At 44.6% G+C, this 22,725-nt stretch overlaps 1 protein-coding gene across 1 annotated transcript in view; it reads left to right on the plus strand.

The window, feature by feature from the left end:
* The window catches only part of oxct1a (3-oxoacid CoA transferase 1a), a 35,243-nt gene that overhangs the window by 10,366 nt on the left and 2,152 nt on the right, over window positions 1–22,725 (plus strand). Inside the window, exons 8-15 of the mRNA XM_012820654.3 lie at window positions 5,059–5,166; window positions 5,545–5,659; window positions 6,084–6,178; window positions 7,150–7,198; window positions 7,449–7,521; window positions 10,156–10,231; window positions 16,863–16,952; window positions 20,032–20,112. Of these exons, the coding sequence (XP_012676108.1) occupies window positions 5,059–5,166; window positions 5,545–5,659; window positions 6,084–6,178; window positions 7,150–7,198; window positions 7,449–7,521; window positions 10,156–10,231; window positions 16,863–16,952; window positions 20,032–20,112 (687 nt within the window). The remainder of the gene's footprint in view (window positions 1–5,058; window positions 5,167–5,544; window positions 5,660–6,083; window positions 6,179–7,149; window positions 7,199–7,448; window positions 7,522–10,155; window positions 10,232–16,862; window positions 16,953–20,031; window positions 20,113–22,725) is intronic.

Genomic DNA, 22,725 nt, shown 5'->3' on the forward strand with positions numbered 1-22,725 from the left:
ATTAAAAGGAAACCACATTATGGTCACTATTGACTTTATACTATTGACTAACACATAACACATATAACATACTACAATATATAACACATAACATATCACATATAACATACTACAATATAGAACACATAACATATCACATACTACAGTATATAACACATAAATACAATTCATTAGTCATGATACTCAATCTAGCCATCTTTTTTATCAGATGTGACATGCACTGTTGATTTGCTTACTAGAGTCAGGATTACCCATGTTCATTCTTCACTACAGAACTTGATTGCAAAGTACTGCATATTGTACTGCATCAGTGGTGTTGGCAGTGGTGGTTTTGTATACTGACAGGGGGAGGCTGAAGGACCTCAGCACTCTAGAGTACTGGCTGGTAGCCATGACATCGTAGAGACTGAGAGATAAGGGTTGCGTCCCACTACTCCAGTAGTCAAACTGTGTTGAGGATGTCAAGTGGTCTTCATCCAGTTGTTGTCTATGATTGGTTGATATGTCTTGCAAATGTTTCCATTCATGTTCGACCAATGGGAGATGTTTACAGATGACTTGCCCAATGAGGTTCCTGATAGTTGAAATTCTGTAGTGTTCTTAATTAAGTAATTGAGAGGATATGTTCTGCCTGATTTGATCAATTTTACCTTTGAAAAAAAGAGGCAAACTCCTTGCACTTATGAACAGTTCAAATACACAGTGTTAGTTAACTTCTCAACAGTTGCGAATAGCACACGAGTGTTGTTTATATTTCTACTGATGATGTTTTAAAAAATGAATAAATAAAAATAAAATATGTCTTGACTTGCACATTTCAGAATCAACTAAAGATTCTGATCAACTTTCTAGTCAAGAGTCAAGAATCAGAACTAAATCAAGTCGAAGATGCAGTTTTCCCTGCTCTCTCCCTGTGGAGGATATTGAAATGTGTGGAGCTGACACCTGCTGAGAGACTCACACTGCCCAACTGTTGGTACTGCGCGATAGCTGGTGGCATGAAATTGGACGGCAAATTGAAGGGCGATGAGCATTTTTCATCCAGCGCCGGGTTATTTAACTCCTTTTCTTTTTTGTTACTTTTTTTGGACGCCCACAGTGAACGCTGGCTTCGCTAGGTGGTGATTTTCTGAGGCAGGTTGTTTTTAGATGAAGCTGCATGTGGTGTTGTGGATGTCAGGGAGGATGAGTAAAATTACCGCCAATGGGATGGGATGAGATTTCCGTCACCCCCGCACGGTGTGGCACACTTCATATGTGAACACATGAATAGGACACAGAGAAGCCCTGGACTTCAGATTTTCTGACACAGAAGACCATTATAATCACCATATCTTGCTGTTTCCAGCTGATCGCCAAAACATCTGGATTGATTGACCCGGCTGTGTATAATTTAAGCTATACACCATTATGTGGTATGAATCAGGTATGGAAGAGCAATGCTGGATCATGTGTGGAATAAGGACGATGTTGCTACTTTAACCTCATGCTAGAGGCAGTAGAAGTAACGCCCAGCACCACCATCATTAGCACCTCTCTCATGAGAGGTCAAACTGACAGCCCAGACCCTACTGAAAATGACATGTCTTCAGTGTAAGGACTGGTGATGGAGTGATTGGTTAATCCTGTGAGTTAGGAGACCCTCCAGGTAATGTCACTGCCACAGTAGAGTTAATAGGCGAGCTGACATGCCGATATGCACTACTGAATGTATCAGATCTAGTTGGCACAGCTACAGAACTCTGACTGAAACCACAAAGCCCACTAACTCTGTTTGCAGAGAGAGAGGAAGAGAGAGAGATCGATTAGGCTCAGAGTTTTTTTTTTTTATATTGAGTGAGTGAGATAATGTTAGTTTAAAATGGTGTTTCGGTGAAATGTCACTGGGAAAATGGTGCCTGTTTCTTTTACTTGTCTGAGGTGAATTGGCAGTAGTTGTCTTTTTTGTTTGCAGCATTATTTCCTGAAAGGGTTGTTTTATTCTTTGTATGCCAGTCGATGAACGCCGATTGCTCTTTCCAAGTGGATGTGGTGACTCATGACTGAAGTGCTTTGTCAAATCTATTAAAATTATAAAGCATTAAGTGGAAGCCCCTTCTTGAATGCCACAGGCTCAGTTGCATTCCTATTGCATTTGTTTTGTGTCAGCAGAGGACTGTGATTTTTTTATTTTAGTTATGTTTTTATTAGTGCTGTCAGTTTAACGCGTTATTAACGGCGTTAACGCAAACCCATTTTAAAGACGTATATTTTTTTTATCGCGAGATTAACGTTTTTAATTTTTTTAATTTTTATTTTTTTTATATGTTTTTAATTTTTTTTAGATTAACGTTCTTTTTGGCCTCGCAAATTGTGTTGTTTTTTTCAAATGCTGTTGCAGCAACTAGTAACCTTAGAAACACTACAGCACCACGCCGGATCTAGCTAGACTGGAAGCAAAACAATAGGCACGCCGTTTGGGCTTGGAAGCCGGCCAATAGTAGTAGGCTAACGTTACGGTTTGAGTGAATGGTGAGCGCGATACGGCAAAATGGATGATAAAAAGCTTCTGAATGGAAAGTTTACTTTTAAAAGTTGTGTTGTGCAAAAGAAGCGAGCTTCAATGTTGTCGGAAAATGTCAACAGGCTTGTCTGTTTGAGTAGCTGGCTGAAAGCAAAGAAGTAGTAGGCTTACCTTTTATTGGTTACCTAACTCTTACGGTTCATTGTTTCTGAAATAAGAAGCCTGACTGCTATGTTCCCAGCAAACTTGAAAAAAATTAAATATTAAGCCATGGTTTAACTGCACTATAGGCTGAGTCCTTGTTTACCTGAAATGTGCCCTTTATAATTTTACTTTGTACTGCACTGTTTGGCAATGTTGTTTTTCAATCAAATAAAACATTTGCATAAAGCAAGCCACTCCACTTTTCCATGTTGATAGGAGCATTAAAATGAAAAAAATAAATGATGAAAAAAAATAAATGAAGGGACATTTAGAATAGATAAAACTTTGCGATTAATTGCGATTCATTTTGAGTTAACTATGACATAAATGCGATTAATCGCGATTAAATATTTTAATCATTTGACAGCACTAGTTTTTATATATATATATGATAAAAGCAGTTTTTTCTCCCAATAGATTCACATTAAGTGCCTGAAATCCAAACAGAAGATTCATTTCGTATTCATGTTGTATTCTGGTAAAAACCTTTTTTTCACTGCGGGGATGCATTAACTGTCTCAACAGACCATAAATATTTTATCAGGCATTGGTCAGATTAATATCTGTATTACTTTGTGTTACACATCACCAATGCAGTTAGTATCTTGGAAGATCTGCAAATAGATCAGTTAATCTGCAGTGTTCCTCTTCCGACGATCAATTGTTCTGATTTGTCCTCACATAAGCTCTGATCATTTTGCAGAGGACAGATGTTGTGCAGTTACGCCTGCTCAGCTGGCATGGCACGGCACATTATTGTCATCTGGTTGCACCACAGATTATTTGAACTAGAGATTTAGAGTTTGTGGATTAGCTATAATACTAAAGAGCAACATGTGGTTAGTGTTGCCTTTCTACCACCCTCTGTGTCCCTTTACGTCTCTGTCCTGCAGGATGTCTTTTTTTCATAATAGATATACGAGCCATCCCAAGCCATTGCTTGAAAAAGCACTCGGTTCGGATTCTGTGCCATTTGTCCCCTTCTCTAGTAGCCCAGGCCGCTACCCCATCACCACAGCCCCAGCCCTGCTGGAGATCATTGGGCCTTGGAGCTCTCCTGCCTGCGTGTGCATCTTAGGCTCCTGGGCGGCTGCTTTTGGTCTCTGTGGCTCCCTGATGTTTGTTAGCCAAGCTACATGAATCACAGTGACATCGGAAGCCCTGGAAATAAATGCTGTGTCATCACTAATGCCCAGGAGTGCGAGTGCTTGTCTCCCTCCCTCTGCCAATTAAACCCTCTGACATGAGGCGCTTTTTCACTGCAGGAACTAGGGGCCACTGCCCAGGTGGTGTGAACATTTACAGGAACGGCCCCTTAATCGACTCTCTCAGCCTCTCTGTTTCCATCGCAGTGCAGGAACTACGGACCTACAAGTGACGTGGCCTAATATTTTGCTCTTCGATTGCGACGTCAAGTCCCAACACGACAAAATAATGATATATGCCTCCAGCAACATCATTAGACTGTTACACCAGAGATTTTCTGGAATGTTAAGATTACCTCTAGGTCCAGTCGACAGTTAAATTTGTCTTTTAAGTTGCTAACACTCGATTAAATGGCTTCATTGCTGTAATAACTTGATAAAAGAATATACCAGAGCCACTGTGATTAAATAAAACCTCCATTTCAACTGACGTTGTGCTTATGGTTCATTCAGTACTGTTACCTCAACAGGCCAACTATGTAAACTGTCATTTAGTTTGCTGTATTCACCACATAACCTCTGATAAATTTAGCTGAAATGACACTTGTTGTGATCTACTCATGTCACATTTAACCAATTAGCATCAACCATTGCTTCAGGTCCTCACAGAGGTGTCTAAGCTGGAGTAGGTACTTATTTTGCTCCTGAAGACGTCCCAGAAAAAGGTCCTACAAGGGCGGTTCCTGCAGTGGGGAACCTAAAGGTGCCGTTCTCCCTAAAAGAGCCTGCGAGCTCCTGCAGTAGTAAAGCACCTATGTGTGTGTTGGATCCAAGGCCTCGACCTCATCTGGGATGAAAATGTAACACTATGGTGTGTTTGCGGTGTATGTCACCGTGTTCGTAAAAGCTTATCTGTCGGGTGTGACGATACATATTTTTGAAAGATATTTTAAAATCTTGAGATTTTGGCAGGGGTACGTTTGGCCCTAAAATTCCAATTATGCCATAAGATTGTGGCTTGAGTTTGGCTTGCTGGTTTTATTTGGGTGATGTGAATGGTTCTCCCAGTGAAATAGTATGTAAAGAGTAATTTTCCATTATCTTGGACGGGTTTGAAACAATCTGGAGCATCATTGTCATAAGAAGCTTGATTGCTCCGAGCATCATACGATCTTTTTGTAATAAAGGAGGCCGTGTTGTCCACAGGTGGAGGAGGTGGTGGACGTGGGGACGTTTGCCGAGGAGGACATCCACATTCCCAGCATCTACGTGCACAGGATCGTAAAGGGGGACAGCTACGAGAAGAGAATAGAGGTGAGGAGGATTACACTGCCCCCACTTCCCTCATCCTACCATCTCTTCCTCCCTTTGGAAGCCCCTTGTCCTCTCTTCATTTGTTTTCTCTCTCTCTCTCTCTCTCTCTCTCTCTCTCCCGCTCCCTGTCCCTCTCTCTCTCTCTCTCTCCCACTCTCTCTCCCGCTCCCTGTCCCTCTCTCTCTCTCTCTCTCTCTCTCTCTCCCGCTCCCTCTCTCTCTCTCTCTCTCTCTCTCTCCCGCTCTCTCTCCCTATCCCTCTCTCTCTCTCTCTCTCTCTCCCGCTTCCTCTCTCTCTCTCTCCCGCTCCCTGTCCCTCTCTCTCTCTCTCTCTCTCACACTGTTTTCCTTGTTATTCGTTCTCACATGTCACCTGCAGAGGAGAACAGTGCAGAAAGGTCAGGACCAAAAGCCCAAGCCAAAGAAGGACTCTGACATTGTGAGGGAGAGAATCATCCGTCGCGCTGCTCTCGAGTTTGAAGACGGAATGTATGGTACGCCAGAATTAAACCTCCTTTTTCTTGGGCACCGTCAAGTGGTCTCCATAGTGCCCCTTAGCGAAAATATTAAATTTGAGGCTGCTCTGAAGATATTGCATACAATGAATATGTGTTTACTAGTTCTGAAGCTTACTGAAAACTGTGTAGGGGAACCACAAACAGTATACAGCATAAGACACTTGGCTCCATAGCAAGGAAATGTGCAGCTAGTAAAAGATTGCAGCCACCTTTTATGGTCAAATCGTCAAAGCACATTGGGAGGTTATAATTCAAAGGGGAAAATGCCTGCCTGCGGATGTCCACCAATGTCTATAGACAACAAGAGTGCTCACTGATTTACCATCTAAGGGTAAACTCCGATTGCTGTGTTGTGCTGATGTGATGGTGTTTTAATTGGGGCGTATGTGTTTCTGATTAGCCAACCTGGGCATCGGGATCCCCATGCTGGCCAGTAACTTCATCCAGCCCGACATTACAGTCCACCTGCAGAGTGAGAATGGCATCCTCGGCCTGGTAAGAGTCCATGCTTCCTCGAAGCGATATTCGACTTATGAAGTGCTTACAGTTCAGTGGAAGTCCGTTCCATTCGTTTAGTACCCACAGCACCACCCACCGTCACAAAGGCACTTGAAGAAAGACCTTGAGCTCTGAGTGGGTTTTACTTTACCAGACAATGTGACCATAGCAGAAGAAAGCAGAACACACAAAGCTGCACTAATTTAATGTTATTTACGCGTTTTTTTGTGACTGAACCTGTTGATTGCAATATTGTCTTTTTACACTTATATTCCACATTCCATTTTAATTACATTTTCCCTGTTTTTATACTGCGAACAGTAATTTTTCAGGATTTATACTTGGATAGGTTGAAATATTGCTATCTTTGTCATCTTTGCTCTTGTCAAATTACAATTCCCCAGTCTGGTAATAAGCTGGGTAGCAGAGGCCTGCGGCTGCCCACGGCTGTGTAATTCTCCTCCTGAGGGGAGAGAGGGAGGAGGAGGAGGAGGCAGGAAGGGGGACGGAGAGGCAGCAAGCTGCTCCTCCTCATATCTGATGAAGTTAAATGAGCGACACAGCGATGTAATGAGATTTTCTGTGATATGAATCTTAAACCCCCCCCCCCCCATGTATAAATAGTAACCCCCTGACATACTCCTCCCACCTGCATCCCAACATTTCAGCCTTGTCCACCTAGAGGGAAATCATAGGTTAGCAGTATGGAAGAGTCTTAAAAGCAGAGAGAGACCTTCTCGAATGATGGCTCTCCAAAGAAAGACAAACATTTTATGTATATGCAGAACCGCTGAGAGTCCAAATACTTTTATCTTACTTTGTTTCTCTACCTTGTTTCTCTGACCAATGTTTTTAATCTAGTGATTGTATGCGTGAAGTATTATTCTAGTTGGCTTTGTGTTTGCATGTGGGCTGCCTGTGCATACGTACATACATATCTACTTATTGTCCTGGGTTTGTGTGTTTAGGGCCCATATCCCACGGAGCAGGAGGTGGACGCTGACCTCATCAATGCTGGTAATTTTTATTTTCCTATGGGTTGTCTCCTTAAGCTGGTGGCTGAAAAGGTGACTTTGGAAAAGGTTGCTCTACTTCAGCAGAATATCAACATGCATGCACACACACACACACCACGCACGCACACACACACGCACACCACGCACGCACACACACACGCACACACACAAGCAAGCACACACACACACACACACACACGCACACACAAGGTTGAAGTGCCTTTCATATGCTTCTCTTACCTTTTCTGTAGGTAAAGAAACGGTGACGGTTCTCCCTGGAGCTTCCTATTTCTCCAGCGATGAGTCCTTTGCCATGATCAGGGGGTAAGCACATGCTGATTCCTGCTCAAACCAGCACAATACATGTTTTCTTTTATACAAAATGGCTATTGGTAGTATTGCCACTATTGCTACGGATCCATGTCAATAGTATGCTTTTTGTCCATCAATAGTCTGCACCCCCTGGTGTTCAGCTGTATTGATGGTACCGTGGTTAGGGTAGCTGCCTTTCAAGCTGTTGACCTGGGATTTGATTCCTGTCATGCCCAATTTCAATAAATGAGCTATGGTCAGTAACTTTAATCAATTTATGATGTCACAAAGTTACGGCCTGCACTGATTCTGGCGAGGCGACAGGGTGCTGTCGGGCCCTGTGAGCGACCAGAGGTGCCCATGCCAACCAGTGCCCTAAGCGCAACACTAGGATTCACCACAGCGGGGGAGGCCCCCGTTCTTTTGAGACTCTCCACTGACAAACATCATGTTCCCTCATTGGAACATAATGGGAATAAACCACGCCGGGTGAAATCTACGCGAAAATCGTCCGTGGCAACAGTAGAACCCATCCCAGAGCAATAATATGCAAACGATTGGTACTGAATCTAATTCCGTTGCAGTAATGCACTAACTTTATTTCTGGTTCCGTAATCTGGTGCCTTTTCTAACCTCTCATCTGGCAAAGCAGACGAACTGTACCAAAACCACTCGATACAAAACTAGTGGCTGCTGTTTGATTTAGTAGGCCATTATAATTTCTCCAACACCAGCATAAGCTTGAATGAATGAGGCTGGAGCAAGCAGAGTGGGCAGCCCAGCACCACGTCCTCTCCGTCTATCGGCTGTCGAGATCAAATGAGCAACTGGCCACAGAGCTGGGAGGAGGCAATATCTGAGAGGATCGTTTTTTTTAGAGACTGTTTTACTGTCTTTTTTTGTCTGGTAGCAGGAGAAAAGACGCTGCAATAGAACACAGAGTAAGACAGTCTCACTATAGGGTTGGCCTTTCGGACTCGCGATTCTGTAACAAAGCGTCTTTGTGATAACGTCTTAATATGGAAAACGCCACACAATGGAACTAAATTGGATTGGGGTGATGGCAACTGTATCAGCCGCCCGGGGGCTCTCCTCTCCCTGACATTTCCACACGATCAGAACAGGTGCGCTCATTAATTGAAAGCCAGTCGGTCCCACAGACCACGTGAAGCGAGCTGGATTGTTTTTCAGCTCGGGCTGTATTGGGAGAGGGCGGTAGAGGTGGCGGTGGCGGTCAGTGGATGCGGGGCAGTCGATGAAGCAATTAGACCTGGCCGAGCGAGCGGGCACAGGGGAGCAGAGCACAGGATCAAGCAGCCCGAGCTAAAGATTGATGGCTCTGCTCTCCCCGCTCATATTAGCACAGATAATCACAGCGCTAATCATTGGCAGACCTCTCGACGTAGGAAGCAGCATTGGAGGTGTTTGTTGTTGCACCCAGGGTGGGGTGGGGTTCACTCTTGTCTTTCCACATTCACGTCGTTAATCTCATCCTGTGCCTGACCAGATGGCCACTGTTACTCCACGACTGTTCCATACAGCCAGGAACACATGATCTTTCTCTCTCTCCCCATGTCGCTTGAGGAGTGAAGCGTCGATACTTATATATATATATATTTTTTTCCCTTCCTCTCGCATTTGGCCTGGGAGGCTGACGCATTTCACCACCCACCCTCTTAGCACCGCATCCCCCGGGAAATCCAATAACTGCCATGAATCTGGCAGCTAATAGCGCGGTGGCAGAGACGGAGCGGAGAGCATGGAGAATAGCTCTGAGGCTGGAGGCAGTCATGTCTGCCCCCCCCCACCCCCCTACCCCCAGCCCCCTTCAGCTGCGGAAAAAATATGATCCCTACAGAAAGGCAAAAGACATCTTTACAGCTCCCCTGTCCCATTAATACACCCCTCTGTAGTGGAAACTGTGTGGGCCAGGAAACAAACAAGCCAACTTCTGGCCACGGCAACTGAACCAGGGCATGGCCGTGGTGTGGTATGTGTCTTCAACTGAACCAGGGCATGGCCGTGGTGTGGTATGTGTCTTCACGTTTCTCTTGTGATGTCAATACTCTTTGCACAATGAAACACTTGATGAGATGCAAGCGCCAAACACACAGATACTTCTAGAATGTTGTTTTTACTTGGGGCGGTCAGTCCACTGACGTCTGATCTTTTACTGGAATATAGCCAGCTGCTTCCAGGCTGTCTGACACAGATGGCACATTTTTTGGTTCATTTACTTTCGAAGGGGAGCGGCTGCAATTCATTTCCCTTGGTTACAAAGGGGGGTGACCGACAGGGCTCAAAAGATTATGGTTTCTGTTTCTGATGTGATGTTATGTTTGAAATCAAATCGAATCAAAGCAAACTTTATTTATACGCCGCATTTCATACCAGGAGGTAACTCAATGTGCTCCACAGAAGGAGATGGAAATGCTTTTTTGACATTACATTGGTGAAGAGCAGGATATGGTTTATGCTCTGGAGTGTGTTTATTTAGATGCTTGGGCAGAACAAAAAGCTTAATGGCTTAGTTGTATTTCATACCTGAGATATGCCACTCAGAGTAACCTTTATGTAATTAGGAAATTGTGCATCATCTACAAATATTAATTGTAGGCTAATTATCGATGTGTTTTCCCCCATAAGAGGCCATGTTAACTTGACCATGCTGGGAGCGATGCAGGTGTCTAAGAATGGGGACCTGGCCAACTGGATGATCCCGGTAAGTCTTTGACATCTCTTAGCAGCACATGTTCATTTGAAAGTCATTCTCACGCACGCCGTTTCATAACCATCTATACCACGTATACCTCCTTTCGACTTGTGTCTAACCTGTTGGTCTTCAAGGTTAACATACTCCTTGCCTATATTATTATTATCATTATTATTGTTATTATTATTTTTATTTTTATTATCATTATCATTAGGAAATCCGTGGGAGAGTTTGGGAGTGGGATCAGGAAAGGACCTTGGGTCAGATTTGAACCCGGGTCGCCGTGGGCCAGTCATTGGGTGATTGTTATTAATGAGAAGGGACAAGCATTGTTGTAGCAGGTGTGTGTGTGTGCGTGCGTGCGTGCGTGCGTGCGTGCGTGCGTGTGTGTGTGCGTATTCCATTTAGAGAAAATTATTGACACTTATATAACTTAGCAATGATAACTTTACAATAGAAGGCGTATTTTAGTTGCTGTGCACACACTAAGCGGCAAGCACACATTTTTAACACCACATTTCAGAATTCATTTCCAAGGCCTCTTATTTATATTGAGTTGTTTTCTCCTTTCAATTACTCCATGAGTCATTCCTCTTCAGGGCGGAATGTGTGAAATTGGAAATAATTAGAGGCGTCCACATTTATGTGAGCTTCACAGTATAATATCTGTGTTGAGCTCTACCAGGTTTTCCCCCATGGTTTTAAGATAACATATAAACCAGCGACCGATGCTCAAATTCAACTTTCATATTTGGATATTTTACTAACTAACCTCAGGGAAAAACCAAAGGTTATTGAAAGCTAGTTTATGAGAAGGTGAATATTGAGAATTATGAGTGCCGTAAATGTAGCCAGGGTATGTACTTAGCATACACAAGCATCTGGCTAAATCACTTATGTATGGTTTGGGGATAGAAACTTTTAGTTTATCACTAAAATCACTATTAATCTGCAAAAGCAGATCAGGGTAGCCATAAGAGCAAACCCTGGTGCCTCTGGGTGTTGTAGTCCTTCCGTTCATTCGTAACATCTTGCCAGGACCTTGTTGGACACTAACAGAGTACGTATGCATCTGTATACGAGCTGTTGTGACGGCATAATCTCCATGATGTTGGTGTTGTGTCTATGGTGAGGTGGTGTGTTCAATTGAAGCACTGAGGATGTGGAATTGTATTTCCTTTGATGGTCTGATGTCATTCTTGAAGTGGTCTGACATCTTCGTTGTCATAACAATAAGGATTAGGTATCTGTGGAATGGCAGGGGAAGGAGCTAGTCACCAAGGTGGACACGAGGATCGAGCCATGAAGGACATTGGAGACATGTTATGCAGAAACCCATGCAGAACCCCAGCGGGGGTGCACATTCATTCAGGCAGTGTTGGTACTGTCATTCAGTGTAGTTTGTGATTGGTACCTTGGTTGTGTATGTCTCTACTTAGGCAAGTACCCTGCATTAACAGCGGATTAGGAACTGCACTGCAATCACTGCAAGTGCCCATAGGGGTGGTGGTGGTGGAAGATGTTACCATTAAGTTGGTTTATTGTCAATTTAAAGGCTGGTGTACAGTATGGAGGGGCATCCAAGACCACGCGTTATAGCCCTATGGAGGTGCCCTGGGTGATTTCAAAGGAACTCCAGTGAAGGAAGGTGCCCACTTGGTAACCCCTTTGTGATCCATTCGCCCTAACCTGTTGACCGCCGTGGTTTGGTGGGCAGCTGAGCCACTTCAAACTGCCCTCGTGTAGATTTCTGACAGCACTGCCTAACGTTCCTCTCCTTGGGCGCAAGAATACCGTGCCAGGGTTCAGAGAACTGGACAGCTCCTAATTATCTATCAGCACAAAGAATCAAGCGCATCACATCCTGTGTTTGATTGGAAAGAAAAAAAAGACAAGAAAAAAAAAAAAAAAGACAGACGTCATTGTTGTCAAGCCGGCAGGCTGTCAGCTGTAATCGCTGGCGACTCGTCATCTGCCTCTGCCTCTGCCTCTGCCTCTGCCTCTGCCTCTGCCTCAGCCTCTGGAAGGCTGTAAGTGAATCTCTGCCTTATTAACCCTGCAGTCACAACACTCAGGAGCCATCTCTAGAGCTAAAGAGCCAATTTACTTGCCCGCGCATGAAGTCGGGAAACATGAATTATTACGCACCGGCCGCTAAGCAGATCAGAAACTACACAAGACTAATTACCCGTCTCTCTTCTTTCGAGTAATATTTCCCAAATGGACCTGAAAGTGTCTGTCATTAGAAGAGTTGGTTTTTTCTCTCTCAGCACAGGAACACACGTCAACGAGTGACATCCCAGGCACAGCCGATGATTTTATCTGACGGCATTTTCCTCATTACACGAGACCTTGAACAAGAGATATGTAACAAGCAGGCAACAGGTGGCTCACCATAACGCCATATGACTAATTTCACGTTGTTATAATGGCCTTCGCGAGGACCATAACCGTCATCATAAAACCCACTGGTGGGAGCAGCGAAGGAGCATTCCATAAACAACAACAACAACAATGACAGCATCACCTCTGAGCATCAATGGCTCTCAGCACTAGCCTTGCAGAGGAAACTGCAGTTGTTGTTTATTTATTTATTTATATTTCCAAAGCATCAGACTTCCATTCAAGGCCTCCATGCTCTCACTGTCTGCCCTTCGTTCAGTGCCTCTTGCCCCCCCGGGTGCTCGGTCTCTGCCGTCCCCCGTCCCCACCCTCCCCCTCCTTGACGGGGCCAGTCGATAGTGGAGCCCCAAAGGCCATGCAGCGCAGCTCCACGCTCGGCCTCAGTGGCCAGGGTTATTTATAGTGCTGCTCTGCCCTGGCCACTGCCACCGAGGGACAGCTTTTATGCTGTGTGCCTGACCTCCTGTGTGGGTCTCGTCTGCTCTGTTGTGTGCTGCTCCACATGCCGTTGCCACATGAGTGTGAGGCTCTGCCTGCTTTGATGAGTCTCTCCGGGGCATATGCTTACTTTGAATTGTTACGATACAGGAGGGCCCCCGCGCTTTGGCTATTAGTCAGAAACGGCTGGTTATTAGTCAAAAACTGGGAATAAATGTGATTTTAATGTTTTGGGTAAAGACACTTGAATGCAGTCTTGCTGCAGTTCAGACTAACGTGTTAAAAAAGGTTTGAAAATACTGGCAGCAACCATTTGTAGAGAACGTATTGCTTACTTTTCAACAATTCAAAAGACATTTGAAAAAAGCTCATAGTTCTGCCTTAACATCCCCTCATTACTCTTATGTCACGGGTAATGATTTTGTTTTTTAAAAAAAAGTGGTCAACAGAAAATGTCTATTTAATGAAGCTACATAAATCCACATGTGTGTGGGTGTGAGTGACTGAGAAAGAAAGGGAGAGAGAGAGAGAGGGAGGGAGGGAGAGTGAGTGAGGGGGGAGAGAGAGGGAGGGAGAGTGAGGGGGGAGAGAGAGAGGGAGAAAGTAAGTATGAGTGAGTGTGATGAGGTGAATGGAGTGATGCTTCATAGAGCCCTTGTTCAATCACTTCCTGTCTGGCCGTTAAACTCTTAAATGAAGCAGACAACGCTGGCGCAGTAATCACAGTAATCTCCCATTTACTCTCTGCTACCCTGCAATCCCTTTAAAGGCCCCCGAGGACTGATGCTGTGTCCAGGGCACAGGGACGCCAAAGCCACACAGGTTCATTTGGGTTCCAGGACTGAGCAGCGTCCCTCGAAATGTGGATCAATTTTTTATTTTTATTTTTTTTTGGACAGAGTGGTCACATCCCTTTAGAATACAGCAGATTCATCATGTGAGAATATAACAGGATGATGTTTTTTTGTTGATGTTTGTTGTTTGTCTAGATATACAGTGGTAATGGTTTATGTTTTGAAAGTACGGGCTATGTAGAATCATAGAATCATATCTATATGACTGTGGAAAAGCTGCATTTCAAATGTACTTGAACGGAAGAGTCATTAGATCTCCTGAGCCAAGGTTGGTAAGAAAAATAGCTGCAGAAACCGATGACCCTGGCTATCTTACAGCCAATCAGAGGAGTGCAACTCCATCTGTCTCCTCCAAAGGGAAATCAGACTGTAATCGTGTTAGTTCTGTGGCACGAATATTGCTTTGTGTTGGGCTGATGCTCAGCTATATTGTCACAAGTTCCTTTGGGAAGAAATCTATACAATTGAGAATCTGTGTTCATCTCTGGCATGTTCTGATGCCCCAGTTTTTCAGGGTAGTTACCATATCACCCCTCCCGCAAGAACTGATGTAACTGTTCTAAAAGCTTTCCCGCCCGAAGGATTTTCTAATTATGTTAATACGGCCTGAACCATATGATTTAATTGTTGTGGGCTTGGCATTGGAAACACAGATTATGTTTTCTTTTTTTTTCTTTTTCGCACGAAGGTAGAGCAAAGGTATTACGGGGCTTAATTTGATCCGTTCCTCTGGATCTAGGGGAGTGCTTGCACATTGCACACCGCCGTTGCTGCCGACTTCTCATCCACAAACAGTTGAAAGGCCAAGCACATCTTGAATGGAGCGCACTCCCACGCTCTTCCTCCGTGTCTGTGTCCCACAGCGCCCACACGCTGCTCTTGAAAACCAAATAACGAGTGCAGGCATTGTTGCGCTCCGCTAAAGCCCCTCGACCCTGGCTAACAAGTGGCAGGTCATTGTCCACTCAGGTCTTCGCTAATGTTATAAAACAATCACAGAGGGAGCTGCAGTTCTTTTGTTTGTCGTTTCCTGTATGTTACAATACTGACGATTAGATTACTTAGCTAAAACTAAGATTAAATGATTGAGTTAGCCTTAAGACCATATATATATATATGCATCAGGGATTTGCTCTAGGCCAAACATGGTATTTGAAGAAGGGTCTGTACCGTTGAAAAACATCAACTACGTGGTGAAAACGGATTTATCATGGGCGGCACTGAAGCACTCTGACTTACTGACCCGAAGTAATTTGGCAAATTGCCAAAGCAGAGTACTGTTCAACCCTGACTATTTTAGTGCAGAGGGAGCCGAGAATTATTTTTTAAATTCTACTCTATTCTATTCTATTGTAAATGTTTTTCTCGCTCACTATACGTTTTTAGAAGACGAATGAGTAAGAGTACAGAACTATAAAAGAAGTTCCCAAGAAATAGGCAGTGTATATCAGTGCAGGGGTTTATGTGTATGTCGATGAAAAATTGAAAATATAACCATACGGTAGGCTCCCCAACAAGATCATAAATGTTCTCAGTCACAAAACTGCCAGCCCTCCCTGTGCCAGTGAGAGTTGTGACTAATTCCTAAATAAAAGCTGGGAAATGGGGTAAGCAGCAGCAGCAGCAGCAGCAGCAGCAGCAGCAGCAACAGCAGGAGGTGGTGGTGGTGGTGCCACTCCAGCATAATGATTAAGAGTTTTTGTTATTGTATTCAGTTTTATTTATATACCGGCAATAATTGAAATTGAATTGAAATGGTGTCTAGGCACTTTACAGAGCCCCGAGCCTGACCCCCGGTCCAGAGCAAGCACCAAGGCAACTGGGCCAGGGAAGAACTCTCAGAAACCTTTCTGGGGGGGTTCTGGGGGGGCGGGGGTAATCTGCAGTCATTACACTGGACGTAGAGGTGTAGTGAAGTGTAATGAGTTTCTGTGGCAAATAATGTTTCGGAACATTTTATGTTGGAAACATTATTGATGAACAGTAAGGGTGCAGTGGGCACAGGGACATTTATCTGAACGGATGTATGGGTACTTTATCCTTAAATCCCCTGTGTATCCTTAGACAAAAGGTTCTTAGAACTGAGACGCCTACGTTTAAGGTAAATTATGCCTTTATATCTATATCTAAATCAAGAGATGACATTTCAATCCACTTACAAGGTTTCAAGGTTGTCTGGTAATGATGTGAACTTATGCTTTCAAAGTTACTTGAGTGGTTGTAAAGACAAACTTTTGAATCACAATTTTTTTGCAGTTTTTTATAAGAAAATGACATTAGCACTGCAGAACTCTACAGGGCAGTACTGCGTGGGTAGAATCAGATTTTTGAATCGCAACTTGCGCTGCGACTCGGTTTTGAGAGGCAAGCCTCTAAATGTAATGTGTTTTTCTGCTTTAACTCCGAGCCACCTCAGAATAATAACAAACGACAACAAAACACTGTTATGGAAAATACCTCTTGGTTGTGCCTCAGGTAACAAGGTTTTCTGTTTCCTAGCAACTCTGTCGTTTGCATGGTAAATAACTAAGATGCCCTTTTGCAGGTCTCCAAAAGAAAAAGCTGACAAAACAGTGGCGAGATTAATTGACAAGCCAAAAGGAATTGCAATTCATGTGTTTCTTCGTAGTGTCTCCGGCATCCAGGGAGCCGTGTTTAGTTTGTCAGGGCCGCATTCTTCCTGCCCAGTGTTCAATGTCATTAATTATCGCCCTCGAGGTCCAGCTAATCATGTGTTCGAATTTGTCCATAAAAGAGGATTATAGGTTAAGAACCATTTTATCTGATGAATGCTTTGTGTGTTATGTAAGGAACATAATCATGCTACTACAGGCTTCTCCTTTGCTGATTGGTGTTTTGCTTTTATTTTATTTTTTTTAACAAAATGATTTATTTGCATGACTGATTTCAGATCAGTGAAGAGTTTTGTGTTTCGTCTCTCCCAGGGGAAAATGGTGAAAGGTATGGGTGGTGCGATGGACCTGGTGGCCAGTGCTGGAACGAAGGTGGTGGTGACAATGGAGCACTCCGCAAAGGTAACCACAATGAATCACTAACAGCTGCCTGCCTCGTGTCCTACATTCACATTCGTTCATTTAGCAGACGCTTTTATCCAAAGCAACAGGCAGTTCACAACAGATATACATTGCCATTAGTGCTTGGAGCACTTATCGAGCCCCTGACCCTGGTGGTGTTGGCACTTTGCTCCTCCAGTTACTCCAGTTACAGCTGAGCCACAGGATCAAATATAAACATGTGCCCGTCACGATTAGTGTTGATTGTCTCAGAAGATGAAAATGAAAAGAGACAGATTCTTGATAGAATAGAAAAGAATAGTCTGTTATGTAAAGGTTTACAGACACCACCATTGTTGACAGCCATGTGTAGTTCATGCGGAGTATGAGAGGGAGGGATTGATGGAGGTGTCCTCTCCTCTACCCTCTCCTCTCCTCTCCTCTCCTCTCCTCCTCTAATCCACACCCTGCTCCATAAGTAAACATGTTTAAACTACAGTGATCAGCAACCACTAGTCGAACACGACTCAGACGGCGAGAGGAACCATGTCTGGTGGCTCATGGAAGCTAACTGATCAGTTCAAATGGTTCCTGAATGCTCTTTGAAAAGAGTGGCCCTGGGAGTGTCACTGCGCGACACAGTCCACGGCCCCCGGGGTTGGCGCGCGCGCTCGCTCTGCCCTTATTGATTGGCCTCCCAGTCTGGCTGCAGCAGTGGCGCCGCAGATCAAAGTGTCAGGCAGGAGACGGCACTCGTACAAAATAAGACGGCTGTGTTTTATTGGCAACGGCTCTGGCCTTTGCCGACCTCCACGACACCAGGCAACCCAAACCCAAAGCAACCTGCCCATCCTGCTCTTGTGGTTTAGCTGATGAGGTCTTCAGTGGTAGACACTCTGTCACTAGATCATGGACCACAGTTGCCAATAAAGTATTGGAGAGTTGGGGCTTTTTTTTTAAGTGCTGCACGTCTCTTTGCAATAATTCTTTGAACACAGACAATCAGCAATAGGAGAACGGTGTTCAAAAGAGCCATCTTCACAGAAATGAACATGAATGAAGATTACTAGGTTAACTATAGCGACCTAGTTTCTGTATCTCAAAGCTGTGTGTACTGGCAGCAACAGGTGAGGGGGCTTCTCTTTGTCGTCGGACTGAATTTGCACAAGAGCCCATTGTTGCACCGTAAACGCTGTTGGCCTGAAACCGTGTCGCTTGGCGTGGCTGGAATTGGGAGCTGTGATTCCCAACCATGGAACTGTTCCCTCACTGACGACAGCTTCAAGCTCCACTAAGCGCCCTCCACCTGCCACCTGTCACTCACTCACTCACTCACGTGTCACAATGGTTTTGTTTTATTTATGCAGCTGATGTGCTCTCTGGGTGTGTGTTGTGTGTTGTGTGTTGTGTGTGTGTGTGTGTGTGTCTCCCGACCACAGCTGTGTTGGGGACACGTCACACAGGGGCAGAGGAAAGAGACGTGGTTAGAGCTCAGGCCTTGGGTGGTGTGTGTGTGTGTGTGTGTGTGTGTGTGTGTGTGTGTGTGTGTTAGAGCGCAGGCCTTGGGGGGTGTTGTTCACATGCTGCTGCCCCTTAGTTGCTCAGACTGCCACTGTGTCCTCAGGGGTCAGTTAAGCCTCCCTCAGGAAGGGAATTAACAAGGCCTTACCACAGCCCAGATGTCCTATCTCTCTCACTCTCTCCCTTTATTTTCAACCTCTCTTCTCCATCTCTGTCTATCTTTAGATTTTTTTTGTCGCTTTCTTAGATTTTTTTTTCTTGTGCATTTTCTTCCCTTCCTTTTCAGTGTACTCTCCCCCCCCCCCCCCCCCCAGATCCCCCAACCCCCTCCCCTCCCATCTTGACCTGTCTTCAGCACAGGCTCTCCCCCGGGGAGTCGGGGGGAAGGTTGTCTGAGGTTGTGCTTCTAAAGGTTACCCCACACCGTGTAGACTTCCCAGAGCTCTGCCGAGGTGAAAGTGTTCTAGCAGTGCGGTGAAGTTTGTGTTGTCGTTTCCACTTCATTCACCTCTACCACCCCTAATGTGAACCAGAGTTGTTTTCCTATCTTTAATCAAGAGTGTGGTGTTTTAATTTGAGAATAAAGTTCTGCGAGCTCACACAAGCAGCCTGAGTGCGAGGAGAAGGACCTAGACTGAAGGAGAGGGCATTTGTACAAGCAACAGTTTACCTATGTGCAGTTTTGAGCCGGAGCAGAGCAGAGCAGATTTGCTTGTGAACAGGAGGTATTTGAGAGAGAGGGCAGGTTTAAAGGGAAAACATTCAAAAACCAAGGCCACGCTCTTGATTAAAGATATGAAAGAAATATCCATATTTTACCTTCTGTTGAGGCTGCTGGTTCTGTCGTCACTTCAGGGGGAAGTTGGGAAGGGAGGGGGGAGGGGGGGTGGTACTACAGAGAGTTTCGCTGTCAAAACACAAATGTTCTGGTTAGCCTACATTATAGCTAGGTTTTAACCGACACGTTTACAATTATTTGTTTTTTTTTTAATCAATTTTACCTGGCAAAAACTGGCTAACCCAAACCCTGATGAGAACTGGTACATCATAGTGGGCTACACTGATGCCTGTAAACACACACACACACACACACACACACACACACACACACACACACACACACATACACTTTAAACCACTCTGCCTTTTATGGGTTGCCAGTGGTCAGTCCCATCCAACATTTTAATTGCCTGTATTATTTCAAACTCAACTGCAGATTTGTGCTCGATCTCTGTGTCTCTAATAACAGCAGCTAGAGTTGCAGAAACATACACATATGCACACACACATACACACACACACACACACACACACACACACACACACACACACACACACACACACACACACACATTCCTTTTTCTCTGAGTCTGGATTTTGTCTTGCTGAATCTCGGCTCTGGGTAAAATACAACTCTGCTTGGTGCAGCCTGGTCCAGGACGCCTCATTAACAAACCGTGACACCCCACTGTCACTGTGATGGGGTGCAGAGTACCGAGTTTCAGATGAAGCCATAAATAACTCCCCACCTCTCTCTCTCTCTCTCTCTCTCTCTCTCTCCTTCCTCTTCCTGGCACAGGGAGGCAAGCACAAGATTCTGGACAAGTGCAACCTTCCCCTCACCGGCAAGCAGTGTGTGGACAGGATCATCACGGAGAAGGTCGGTACATCAGTGTAAACAAAATTAGGAGACGTCTGACAATCGAGATGTATGTGACGGCGCATCTGTGTTGTCAAAGGGCCTTGTGGCGATCAAAGAGAATTACTGTATATTAAACTCAGAGGAGGAGGCACTTAAAATAGAAATGGATTGGGAGGCTTTGCTATAATGCGCTCGGCATACGGATGCAACTGTGCCGCAATTGTTTAACCTGACAGGATATTACTTTCCCGACACAAATCAAATAACAGCCACAGTTATTTTCAAACGCACGGATGAATAATTTATCAGTTTAAAGTGTATTGAAAGTAATTTCTCTTATATGAGTGAGCTCCATGGCTTTGATGCAGAGGCTTGCCCACCGCACAATGACTCAGGCGATATTCTGCGAAACAAGCTCAATGGGCCGTTTATTCACTCGATGTGCTGTATGTTGTGAATAGGTGTTTTTTTCCTTTTTTCCTGAATTGGTTTGAGCGATGATGAAAAATGGCAGGGCCAGATGAAGTTCTTTGATACTGTGCATGGTCTGCAGGAGCTGGAAATGGCATTGTTTGTTTCGAACCCCTAACCCAATCAGAAGATCCTAGCAACTACGTTACATATCGACTCCCTTTCCCCCAAATGTACAGGCTTCCACCAGAGGCTGGGTTGTAATGGTATTAGGCTACCGGCCAAACCACATGGCCCATATGCTGCAGTCATTCATCTTTTGTGCAAATAGCCGTGAGATGCTGAATATTTCCCATCATAAAGGCCCACTGTTTGTGTAATTGTCACTGCCTTTCCCAGCCCGTCAGAGGTAATTCAGGTAAACAGGAGTAAAGTGTAGACTCTATTTGTATTGCATACAGTGCATTTCAACACAATCAGCATTTGTATCCTATAACTATACCTGATGTGGGTAATGTCTAATTCTGTTATACATTCAGACAGTGTGCACTATGGGATTTGAAGTCTTCCTAGCCACTTACTCCAGATTATCTGTTGGGCCCCCCCCCCCCCCCCCGTTGAATTAATGCCACTATAGAAGTGAATGTTTCTGCCGCTAGCAGCTGATGAAACTAGCAAGTGGAGCTGAGGCTCGGAAATGACCTTTTTGGTTTGGAACAAAAAGGCCTGGGTGTCTTTTTTTTATTTATTTACTTACTTATTTATTTTGTTCTTCAGTTTTGACATTGATTTTGTGTATTGATTTGACATGCTTGCCTTTCTTTGTACTACCAGAAGGCCATCCCTCTCTCTGTGCTTTCCCCCTAATGACTGCCATTGTTTAGAATAACCAAAAACAGAGTCAGCAACTGGATTGTATTGGGAAGCATGAATATCAGCCTTTTAAAGCTGCTTCAGTATAGCTGAACTCTGTACAGCCGTCGGTTGGTAGGATGTTCCTTCAACAGGTGATTTTCCCAGATGCTCAGTATCCCGGCACTGTGTGCGTTGGGATCAAACGTGTTGGCTCTGTAAATGGTAAAACTGGTGTTCCGCCACGCAGACAAATTTACCCAAGTGTTTGTGTGTACCCAACTGTTTTCTTTGATTTCTCACATAGTGGCATGCTGTTACTGCGACAGATGGACTGTTATGTTATGGAGCTTAGTCAATTCTTCACATTCTCTTCTAGACGTAGACGCGTCTCTTTTCAAAAACACATCACCTTGATTCACTGAGCTTCATTCATATTCGCAACACAATCCAAAAGCTTTTCTGGGCAATTTGATGATGTACTGAGAAGATGTACAGAGTTGAGGTGAATGTGACATTTTGGATTTTGTCTTCTGCTAAAATGAACGCGCTGTGGTAAGTGCGTAGATGAACATGCTCATCATGTCAGATCTCTGGGTTACAGCGTGGTCCTCCAAACGTCAAGATGTGCACATTGCCTCGCTTCCTCCCAAAATGACACTATAAGGCCAAAATTGCAGCTCTGAAAGTGCCCCCCCCCCCCCATCTTATGCCAGCCTTGTCTAAATATAATCTCCATGTCTGCCTGTTACACCAAACACCCCACACACTCAGTGGGCTTGTCACAGCTGAGCAGTTGACTCATTTTCGATGAAACGCCCTGTGGCTGGTCGAAACGTTACACAACGAGGGCGAGCCCAAATGGTCTGCAGCTGCTGGCCACTCTGTGTCGACGGGGCAGGAGGTATTGGAGTGCAGTGGTGTCGCCGCAAGCCTGTGTGTCAGCCCACAGCACCATCAGTTGCCCTCTGTGCTCTGGCCTGCTGTCAAAACCAGAGGCAGCCTCAGCCCTGAGAGACACACACACACACACACACACACACACACACACACTGAGGAAGGCCAGGGAAGTGGGATGGAGGTTAATCAATACAAACCAACATGCTATTAACAAGGCGCTGTAGTTTAACAGGTGCTTAAGGCTCTTAGGATTACTTGGCTTACTTTGTTTTTTGTTTGCTTATGCCATCCAAACAATGTGTTCAACCCTAGATGTCACAGCACAGTTGTTGTTTTTTTAGCAGCAGCAGCAGCAATTTAGCAGACATGACTATTAGCCTTAGGCACTATCAGGCACTTGAGAAAATGGGGAGGCTTCAGACGATGACCTACTGTTTCAGGTGTGAGCAACTCTAATGCCGTACCCAC

This window comes from Clupea harengus, chromosome 18 (assembly GCF_900700415.2).
Source record: "Clupea harengus chromosome 18, Ch_v2.0.2, whole genome shotgun sequence".
NCBI lineage: Eukaryota > Metazoa > Chordata > Actinopteri > Clupeiformes > Clupeidae > Clupea > Clupea harengus.